At 37.4% G+C, this 11,837-nt stretch overlaps 1 protein-coding gene across 1 annotated transcript in view; it reads right to left on the bottom strand.

The window, feature by feature from the left end:
* Nucleotides 1-11,837, bottom strand: part of WDR64 (WD repeat domain 64) — a 363,829-nt gene that overhangs the window by 86,423 nt on the left and 265,569 nt on the right. Inside the window, exons 23-24 of the mRNA XM_042781201.1 lie at nt 6,518-6,627; nt 3,144-3,332 (exon numbers count right to left, since the gene is read on the bottom strand). Coding sequence (XP_042637135.1) covers nt 3,144-3,332; nt 6,518-6,627 — 299 coding nt within the window. The remainder of the gene's footprint in view (nt 1-3,143; nt 3,333-6,517; nt 6,628-11,837) is intronic.

The following is an 11,837-nucleotide window of genomic DNA, read 5'->3' as shown; positions in this document are numbered from 1 at the left end:
CCTCACATGAATCTTAGGCTTTCTTAATTTTGTTTTGATTTTTTTTTTTTTTTTCTGATCGATCCCTTTCTAAAGAATGTTGTGGTATTTGTCTTCCATCTCACTAATTCTGTCTTCCATTGATTCAATTTTACTCCTTTGTCCATTTAATGTGTTATGTATTTCTGAAAATTTAGTGTTCTTCTTCTGGATTTCCATCTGTAGATTTTGTATCATTTTAAAACTTTCATTTATTTTGTCATTTTGTTCTTGTATTGTTTTCCAAAATTGTTCTATGATTTTCTCTGTTTTCCTTGATCTGTCTCTCAATTCATTGAAGGTACCTAAATATAATTCTTTTGAATTCCTTATCAGGGAGTTCCAATGATAGTTCCTCCTCAAAGATGTGTTCTGGGCCTTTGTTTCTACTACTTTATCTTGTTCTTTGTGTGAACTGTTGATGGTCTGTTATTTCTGAGACACTGTGACTTTGTTGTGTTTACATGTTGGAGTGATTTGCCCAAGACTTTTGTTTTATTTATTTATTTATTTATTTTGGATGTATCTGAGTATGCAGGATACTGTACTCCTCTATTTTCTCATTGGCAGCACTAATGCACACATCACCTGTCTCCTGGTGGGTATAATAGAGAATGAGATGGGGTGTACAGATCTCTGTTAGTTGTTTGTGAAAAGCCATTAAGGATGAATCTGGCTCATATTGGCTGTCATCTGTTGTTGGCCAGTTGGTGCAGAAGCAACTGGTGGCCCTCACTCAGTAGGTGGGGCTGCAGGAGTTGCAGGTATGGTTGGGTTGTATGAGTAGAGTTCCTGACTCCCATAGTTGTTAGACAAAAACAACAATCAAAAAAAGCCACCAAAAAAAGTAAAAACAAATTAAAAGAAACACACACTATGTAAATACACAGGAACAATTATCAAAAATGAAAGAAAAAAATAAAAGAGGAAAGGCAATAAATGAGATGAAATATTTTAAGTAATACTTTAAAAAGACAAAAGAAATGTAAATAGAAAAGGAGGGTGAAAAACCCATAATATTTTGGAAAGGAGGAATAATAGAAAAGAGCTAGAGTAAGATAATCATGAAGGGAAACAATGGCAAAAATGCAAAAAGAAAAACAAAGGATGGGAAGAACCACAAGAAAGAAAAAAAAAAAAAAAAGGGAAATAGCAAAATAGATGATAGAAAACACCAGACACTGGAATCTGTGAAGGGAAAAAGAAAGAATTAAAAAAAAGGAAGAAGAAGGAAAAAAAAAAAAAAAAGAGTAACTTGAAAACAACCAAACAAAAACAAATTGTGGGGTGGGGGGAAGGCAGGACAGGACACCCAAGCTCCTTCAGAGCACACAGCCTGGGATGGAATTCCCGTCAACCCAGAAGGTGGGTAGAGGTGAGGAGTGGCTGCACCCCTGTTCACCAAGAGGGTGTAGGCTATAAGAGCAACAAGGAGAATATCGCATTTTTCAGTCATCAGCCTCCAGTATGTCCATGCTATCCTTGGCAAGTGGAGACTATCCATAGGTCCCTGGAATCTGAATGAGAATGCTGTAACCTTAAATATCCAAAATGGCCACACTGTTGTAAACATTCAAAATTGCTGTGCCTTCCAGACAGCCGAAAGTCCACAGCTCAGTTTGTCTCCTTCTTGGCTGCTTTCCTTTTTAGTCATCAGCCACTAGTGCAGTCATCTGTGCAGCCCTTGGTGAGCAGAGCCAATTTTTAGGTTAATTCTCAGGTCCTATCACCACTTGGATTCAAACTGTCCATCCCATCAGGATAGCTGACAGTCTGTAGCTCTGTTTGTGTCTTTATTCACTGTTTTCATTTAGGTTCTTCTACTAGTTGATATTTAATCCACTTCTGTATCTTTCCTTTCAAAGGTCAGGGCTCTAGGTTTATCTTCTGTATCTATGTCAATTGGTTTCTCTTTTTTTGTTGTTGTTGAAGAGGGTCTGTTTAGCTTGTCTGCCTATTCCACCATCTTTTAGGCTATCCTTGGATGTTGCTTCTTGATATATTCCTTAATTTTCTCCTTTTCTCACTTTATACACATGGTCAGAGTGACTTATCTACAGTGAAAATACCACTATGCTACCAAAAAAAAAAAACCCAAAGTCATTGCCATCAAGTCAATTCTGATTCATAGTGGCCCCCTTTGAGTTTCTGAGGCAATAAATTTTTACAGAAGTAGATTGCCCAGTCTTCCTTCTGTGGAGTGGCTAATGAGTTTGGACTGCCAACCTTCTGGTTAGTAATAAAATGCCTTAGACACTATGCTACCAAAGCTTTTGTTTTTGTTAGGTGCTGTCAAGTCATCTCCAACTCATAGTGACCCTATATACAAAAGAATGAAACACTACCCAGTCCTGTGCCAGCCTCAAGATCCCTGCTATACCTGAGCTCGTTACAGTGACTGTGTCAATCCGTCTTGTTGAGGGCCTTCCCCTATGCTAATTAATTCCAAAATCTTTATCTATACCTATGATCTCTTTACAGAGCTTCAAACAGATATATCTCCATTCTTATTAAATACCTTCACTTGTATGTCCCACAAATACCTCAGACTGAAACTTGTCAAAGGTCAAACTCATTATCTTTTACTTCAGATCTGCTTTTTCTCTTGAGTATCCTGTCACGGTCAATCCTACAAAGCTTAAAATTCTTTTGTTGGTGCATGAAAATTCCATTGTGATTTGGCTCCTTTAAACTTTTATTACTCCTTACCACTGAACTTCAAGCCTCAAAATACTTTATCAGATGTTCACAGTATTTCATGTATTCAGTCTTTGGGTTTTTTTTTTTTTTTTTTGGTAGCATAGTGGTATTTTCACTGTAGATAAGTCACTCTGACCATGTGTATAAAGTGAGAAAAGGAGAAAATTAAGGAATATACCAATTGACTCTTTGGTTAAATATTATTCTGCTTTCTGTGATTATCTAAAGAATTAAATATTCCCAGAAGTATTACTTATATTGAATTATAATCTTTTGCTTACATATTTCTCTCTTCCAATAGACTTAAAAATTATTGAAAAGTTATGAGTTTTTCCCCTTTGAATTTCTCATGCTCAGCACAGTGTCACAGTATTAATATAGTTTAATTCTTGTCTGCCTATATAAATAAAAGCCAATTGTCTTACCTTTTCTGGTCAAATATCAGAGGATATTCATATTTTTGCTTCTTCTCTGTGAACTTACTTTCTTCTTTTATTTCTATGGGACATTCATTAACATCACAAGGTAAAATGAAATCAATTGCATGTGATAATTCAAAGATCCTTCGTTGTCCAAAATATCCACAGTAATGACCATTGAGGGCTTGCCAGAGCCTAAAGGAAGATAGGGAGAAGAAAGTAATTGGGAAATTCAGTGAAAGTGAAAGTTATTCTGTTCATTGGATCATTTTTTTATGGATTTTCACTGGTCTACTAGGGATTTCAAACACAAGTCCATGATTCTTCCTATTAAATATTGTGGAGCTAGTCATATCATAAACATTTTTTTATCAGGTATAACTCTATAGTCCAAAACCATTTTGGGAACCATCAATGTTTGAATTTGTGCTTCTAATATCCATTTATCAAAGCCAGAAAGCAAGGAACATATTTTTCCTAAGATAATACTTCCCATTCAAGCTAATCAGAAACGACATTGACTGATACGTATTTAGAATGGGCTGTATCACAGCTATTTACTTTCTATACCAGCATCAGCAGAGCTTGTGGGAGGAGACACCTAGTGAGGCTTTTACTGTTATCAAAGTCTTCTTGACTTCCATACACAATTGCTATTATTGTGGAAACACTCTTAATTTTTACTACTGAGTTCTGAAATACAATGGCAAAATGGTGCTCATGTGTATGCATTATTTCACCATCAAATTGCTCCAAGAGGTCCTTTTAAAGAGCCCAGATGGTTTAAATCAATAGAATATAATTAGCAGATGTGTAAGTCTATGGAAAAATAAAATAGTATTTAGGATCTTCCTTTTATTTCTTGATTTCAGCCTCAGCAACAAATGATGCAGTGACACAGGAGGAGGAAGACAAGCTAAGGAACTAGGAGTAGCTTCCACAAAGTCCAAGTAGTGTCCCAGCTCCACAAGGTATAATATGAGATATCCAACTGGGATTTTCACACCTGACAGTATCCTGTGAAGTTAACATGAGTATCTTATGTTCCTGATATATTTTAATTCCCTGTCATTGTTGTTGTTATGTGCCACTGAGTTGGACTCGACTCATAACAATTCCTCCTTGGGTTTCCGAGGCAGTATCACTACGGAAGTATATTGCCCAACCTTCCTCCTGAGGAGTGGCTGGTGGGTTTGAACCGCCAGCCTAGCACCACATATCATGACCTTGCCAGTGTCTTTACCAAAGTGATATGGACCAACACTTTAAACATTAGAGATTCCAAAAATTAGAGTGCTAAGGGACTAATTTAAAAAAAAAAAAATTCTTAATGCATTTGACTTCAGCCCGGGACTGAAGAAACCTCTGGTCTCCTGGTTTAGTGGTATTTCACATTCTGTGTGGTACTCTTCCTGATGACTGACTAGGCTTCCTTTCTTGTTCCTTACCTCTAGATCCTTCTCTACCCTGAGTCACAATTTGCCAGCCTGAAATTTTGTCTTCAGACTGACCTATCCTTTGTTGTAGAACTAAGCCTTAATAAGCCAAAGGATGTGACTTAGTTGTGAAGATAGCTCTATTCTGAGGTAGTTATTAATAGAGGTAGGCGCTTTGAACTGAGTATCCAGGGAGATCTTTACTGGCAGGAATTATAATTTCTCCATGCCAGCAATAACTGATTTGAACAGGAAATTATTGGAACAACTAAGGTATGGGCACACAGATTTGTGAGCGTATTTTGTTCCCCAATTAACACTTCTGCTATAATGGAAGTGAAAATAAGCAGAAGTAGAGAACCAAGGGACCAAATTGTGAGTAATCTTTTTAACGATGAAATTTTATGTTCTTAATCTTTCCTAAAAATAAAACAACCAGATCCTGTTGCTGAGAAAGAAAACCTCTACCTATTTTCCCCCTAATAGGTTCTTACCCCACAGACAGACTTACCTCAAATTCAACATTCCTAAAAGTGCTCCCTCATTCTTCCATGTACTAAAATTTCTCCTCTTTTAGTGCTTTCTACTTAACACCAACATTCACCTAGTTTTACATGTCAGAAATCTAGGTGTCATTCCTGACATCTCCTATACCTTATCTCCTCTTCCCAGTTAAAGGTCACATCTTACTGGTTTAACTTCCTAGATAGCTTTCAAACGCAAACCACTCATTTCATCACTGTTGCCACTACCTCTTCTAAGCCACCATATTCATCACAGATTTCTAGGTGGTTTTCTTGCTTCTACTTTTGCCGTGCTGTGGTCCATTCCCATACACATTATTTTTCAAAGATGTAAATGAGATCATCTAACTCCCCTGCCAACAATTTTTCCTATTTCTTGCAAGATCAAGACCTACATCCTTAACAATGGCCACTAGATGCTGCATGATTTGGCTCCTGCCTAACTAGTCTCAAGCACACATACCTAATTAATTACCAGAGCCAATATTAGAAGCAATGACTGTTGCAGTCCAGTCAAGTGTCTTTTAAGCAATATCAAATACTGTTTTCTTTTCAATTTCATTATGTTTAAAATTTCAAATATACTGTGAAGCCTTTCTTCTTCTCTTGATCTTATTCAACTTCATTCTTTTAAGAGGATAATTCATTACCATAATTTTTGGACATTTTAATATGCAGGAGTTTTGGTTTTTTTCTCAAGAAACATCATGGCATTTCCTTTCTTTCTCTCTCTCACTGTGTGTTTTGCTATATGTGTTTAGCACTACCCTGGTAATTTAAAACAAGTTGGATTTGTAAAATCAATCATAATGCCAATGAAATAATTAGCTCAGTTTTACTATTCTCAAGATTAGTTGTTCCTTTCCATGATTTTTCTTTGACTTCTGACACATATCTACTTCTGTGGCCCTCCCTTAGCTTGGGTCAATCTCTCTGAGCTCTTTCTTGCTTAATTCTTTTAAATAATTCTACAAAAAACACTTTTCTTAAAAATATTCATTACACCTTTTTAACACGAATGAGGGGGAGGTCTGGTAGCATAGTGCCTAAGACATTTTGACTGCTAACCAGAAGGGTAGCAGTTCAAACCCACCAGCCGCTCCTCAGAAGGAAAGTTGGACAATCTATTTCCGTAGTGATACTGCCTTGGAAACCCAAGAAGGGGTTGCTATGAATTGGGTCCAACTCGATGGTGCATAACAACAACAGTGACACAAATGAGGGTTCATATTAGATGCCACCTTTGGGCTTGGAAAAGAGTTCTAAATCCATGGTCTCTTCTCAAAGCCCTTTTGAGCAACCCCCTACCCTTTTTTTAATCAGCCTACCAAGACTGCATTTGGGCTATATACCCAAACTTTAGCTAAAATCTTTCACCTCTCATACTCAACCCCTGCACTCATAGGATGAAGGTCCATACCTTACTGAGCCATCGATGGAGGCTGTAAGCACCACTTGTTTCTCTTCTACATAGACTACTTGAACAATTTCTAAAGCATGAGCACGCCAGGAAAGCAGCTGCTTGAATTTCTAAATAGCAACAATAAAGCACATCCCTTAGAATAACTATGTAGTAATCAACACTCAATCTTGAGCAAAATTACCACTAGAGAGCTAAATGGAGAGTGCATGGTGTAGACATCTGCACAAGATCAGTTAAGTATGATGGTCTCTCCTCTTGCTTTCTGAGTTACTAAAATTCCATTTTTAGAGATTTATTAATCTGTACATATCCCTGGGAGAGGAAACATCTTATATCTTTAGCATCGTATTAAGTTGGAGACATGGGAGGAAGCAGGGCTGAAAGGTAAAGGCCAAAAGGGAGACAACAAAAAGACCTCCTGTTTTCCATTTTATCCAGAGATAGTCCTGCCTTTTTTTTTTTTAAATCCAGGTGTGTGTGAAGGGTAAAAGTTTGCATGAGAAACTGTCTACCACATGGTATTAAAAGATGTCATGAGGCTTGACTGGTATGTTCCTGCAAGATATGGTTTATCTTTAAATAAATGGGCTTTAGAAGACATTTCTAAATTGCGTGGACAACAAGGGTCTACTAGGGAGCTTGCTCTGTGGTGACAACCTCTAAAATATGTTCCCTCTCTATCATTGATGACCCTACACTCAGCCCTTTAGTTCTTTCTGTGTTATCTACCTAGGAATATTTGTTTGGCTAGATTGCTGGCAGCTGGAAGTTCTCTCATTAATCTTCTTTTCATTCAGACTTTAACAAACGTTAGGCACAATTCATCCTAAATTTTTTAGGCTTCTGATTCAATTCCTTCTAGTTGTTTTTAGCCAGGGTCAAAACATGTTTTTTAATGTCTTACCTCTTAACAAAAGTCCCTGGGTGGCACAATCTGTGCTTGGCTCATAACCAAAGATTGGCTGTTATGGTGTAGTAAATTACATAGTGTGGCTTTTCTAGCCCTCAGTCTATGTAAACTCCGTGGTGGAATATGCCATGAGATACCGAGTAGCTCCTGATTGTTAAAGTTATCACTCTGGGAGATTTCTGTTGGGAGCAGCATGAAGTAATTTTCTGGGAAGTTCACTCTCTCTCAGGTGTATAAAACTCTGATATTGGGATTGGTTAGTTTGGCCATTCTGCCAGGCTCAAAAGGAGCCCTCCTAGAGGCAGAAGGAGTCTTTCTGACTGCTGGCTGAGAAATATATGCTGCTGAGAGAAATGCGCTCCTGAGAGATGTGAGAGAAACCTGCTGCTGAGAGAGAGACATAAGAGACATGCAATGCTGAGAGACATGAGAGACACAAAATGCTGAGAGAGAGACACAAGAGACACACACTACTGAGAGAGCGATGTGCTACTGAGACTACCAGCTGCTAAGTGAGGTGGCTGGCTGTGAGAGACTGAGTGCATTTCTGAACTTGAATTGTGGCTTATTGCTTCCCTAATAAACCCCGTAATTTGTGAGCTCTGTGTGGACACTGCAGTGAATTATTGAACCCAGCAGAGAGGTGGTGGGTGCTGCAGGAGGAACGATTGGTGTCAGGGTTGGTGAAAGGGCAGGAGGGAGGCAGCATGTCTGGCCTCACAGGGATAAGCCTTTGGCTACTGATGGTGATACTGTCTTCCTCTTGTGGGGTTAGAGGTCAGAAGATACAACGTCCTTGGCCCTTTGGCAGCTATTTGAATCTACCAAGCAGCACTACAGAAGAAAATGCCTTGCAATCTATTTCCATAAATATTACAGCCAAGAAAACTGTGCAACAGTTCTATTCTGTAACACATGAGATTGCCATGAGTCAGAATAGACTCAATGACAAAAGACCACAATAAAAACAATTTTTTATTGTCTCAAAGCTACTCAAGAATATCTGGTTGGCCAATAATGAGTACATACAAGATTTCTTTCTCTGCTTTAGAATAGGATTTTCTAAAGCCAGTGTTTCTCTAACTTGGAACATAGCTATAGTAAAAAATATATTTTACTTCATGCCTCAATAAAGCCATACACATATCTGCACATGCATTTGGAACAAGTTTTACAAAAGAATACTTAACCTTCCTATGTGCAATACATACTGACATTTTCTACTCTATCCTATTCCATTCCATTCTTACAAAAATACTATTTGCCACTTATTAAATTGAGCTCATGATCCCTTGATACATTATAATTCTGCAACTTAAAAACATTGTTCTCAGACTGTATTTTCTGTCTGTGTGTATGAATCATATATATGATTTCTTTTTCTGCAGGGAGGTTTTGATTTGACTGCTAATCAGGCAATTGAAACCCACCAGCTACTCTTCAGAAGGAAGACTGGGCAATCTACTTCCACAGTGATACTGCCTCGGGAACCCAAGAAGGGGTCACTCTGGGTTGGATCCGACTTGACAACAGTGAATTTGGTTTTATTGGAACTCCTAGATTTTCTATCACGAAACTTTTATAAAACAGTTACATTGCAAGAGAGCCAGACTTACCTCTGGCTGACATATTAAGCTTTCATTGCAATTGTAGTATGTAACTAGACTTGAGTTAATCTGTGTCATCTGTTGTTACCTGTTATCCCTTCTTGTCAAGTCAATTCTGACTCATCGAGACCCTATAGGAGAGAGCAGGACAACCCCACAGGGTTTCCAACACTGTAAATCTTCATTATAGCAGACTGCCACATCTTTCTTCCAAGGAATGGCTAGTGGGTTTGACTACTGAAAATTATGGAAAAGACTCTACAACTTAATTCAATATTTTAAAAATAGCTCTATTTTAAAGATTTATTTGAATTTTGAATGGTCTTGGTTACCAATTTACAGAAAGTCTATTTGCAAAAATGTAGGCTTGAAACATATTTTTATTGGTCAAAATTAATAATAGAATATTCCTAAATATTAATATCATTCAATTAGATGACTGACCACATCTTTATATGGTCTAAGTATATGATTAAATTTTTTTCTTTGTTCAGCTCCCATGCCTTGATTATAGACCATTTACAGTTGTTTTTTTAAATGCATTTTATTGAAATATAATTTATGTACAGTGAAATACATAAAACTAAAGTAACATGGGCCAAAGCATTTTTTGTTTGTTTTGCAGTGTTCCCTCCCCTCCCCTCCCAACCCTGGCAACCAATAAAGAAATTTTCCTTCCATATATAAACCTTTCATGAACTAATACTACATTTGTCCTTCTGTGATTGACTTATTTCACTCAGCATAATGTCCTCCAAGTTCATCCATGTTATGTTTGCAGATGCAACATTATTCTTTAGTGCTGCATAGCATTCCATTGTGTGTATGTACCATAGTTTGGTCATCCACTCTTCCGCTGATGGGCACATAGGTTGTTTCCACCTTTTTGCTATTGTAAATAGTGCTGCAATGAACATGGGAGTACATATATGTGTTCCTGTCCTGGCTCTCAACTCTCTAGGATATATACCTAGTAATGGGATTGCTGGGTCAAATGGTATCTCCAATTCCAGCTTTCTAAGGAATTGCCATACTGCTTCCCACAGTGGTTGTATCACTTCACAGTCCCACCAGCAGTGTATGAGAGTCCCAATCTCTCCACAGCCCCATCAGCATTTGTTATTTTCTGTCTCATTGAACCTTGCCATCAGTACTGGGGTGAAATGCTATCTCATTGTTTTGATTCACATCTCTCTGATGGCCAATGATTGTGAGCGTCTTTTCATGTGTTTGCTGGCCACCTGAATCTTAGAGATAAGTCCCTTGCTGGATATGTAATTACCAACAAGTATGAATTTTTTATGTGGTTTTTCATGATGTTGATTTCTTTGTTCCATATAATTTTCTTTGCTGAGCTCATTTTATTTATGAATCGTGTTATCATTTCCTTCATTGCTATTGTTTTAGTATTTGCTAATTTTTGTGCTGGTCCTCTTTTTGACTTTGATGTGAAGGTTCATCATATTTCTTTGAGGTTACCCTGTGATTTATAGTTTTCTTCCCAAGTGTAGAACAGTCCATTCTATCTTGTAGTTGTTTTGACTTCCCTACCATTTATAAGTTCTGTAACTACACAATTTTTTGCCTCTTTTTGGTTTGTAGTTGGCCTCATTTGTCAATTGATTTCTCTGGTTCCTTGTTTACAATCTTGTAGGCTTATTTACTTTGGATACTTCCATAGTTGGGTTGGTCTGGGTTATGTCATCATGTGTTTTAATGATCAGTTGTTGTTCACTGTTGTTGCTTCTCTGTCCAAAGGACTCCCTTTAGCATCTCTTGTAAGGGTGGACTAGTTTTTAACAAATTCCATTAATTTCTGCTTATCTGGAAACCATCATATTTGAGGGACAATTTTGATGGGTACATAATTCTTGGTTGGAAATTTTTCTGTTTCAGGGTTTTATATATACCATCCCATTGTCTTCTTGCCTGCACTGTTTCTGCTGAGAAATTGGAGCTTATTCTTATTGGTTTCCCCTTGTAGGTAACTTTTTGTTTTTCCCAAGATACTTTCAGGATTCTTTCCTTGTCTTTGGTTTTGGTGAGTTTGATGATGATATGTCTTGGTGAGTTTCTTTTGCCGTCTATCCTGTTTGGGATTCTTTGGACTTCTTGAATGGATATATTCTCATCTTTCATCATATCAGGAAAATTCTCTTCCAACAAATCTTGGACAATTTTCTTAGTGGTTTTGTCTGACTCTTCCTGTTCTGGAATTCTGATTATATGCAGGTTATTCCTTTTGATGGTATCCTACATGAACCTTAGCTTTCTTCATTTTGTTTTGATCTTTTTTTCTCATTGTTCCCTTTCCAAAGAAATATTGAGGTACTTACCTTCAGTCTCATTAATTCTGTCTTCCATTGATTCAATTCTGCTCCTTTGCCTGTTCAATGAGTTATCTATTTCTGACAATTTAGTATTAATCTTCTGTATTTCTGCATGTAGATTTTCTATCATTTCTAATGTTTCATTTATTTTGTCATTATGTTCTTGTATTGTCTTTCGACATCGTTCTAGGGTTTTCTCTGTTTTCCTCAAGTCTGTTAGTGTTTTACTTGATCTGTCTCTCAATTTGTTGAAGACACCTAAATATAAATCTTTTTTTTTTTCTTTTATTGTGATTTCCATGAAGATTAACAGAGCAAATTCACTTTCCATACAGCAGTTCACAAATACTTTGTCTCATGTCATTGACCACAGTTTACCACAATGCAACGGCTCCCCTCCCACTTCCTCCCCATAGATACCTCTTCCCAGTGACCACCCTCCATACTCTCCTGTGCCCTGAGCTGTCTCC

The sequence above is a fragment of the Orycteropus afer genome, unplaced genomic scaffold (assembly GCF_000298275.1).
Source record: "Orycteropus afer afer isolate SDZICR_OR568_19922 unplaced genomic scaffold, OryAfe1.0 scaffold00096, whole genome shotgun sequence".
NCBI classification, from domain to species: Eukaryota; Metazoa; Chordata; class Mammalia; order Tubulidentata; family Orycteropodidae; genus Orycteropus; species Orycteropus afer.
Note: the sequence above shows the minus strand (reverse complement) of the source record. Positions and strands in the feature narration are given on the sequence as shown.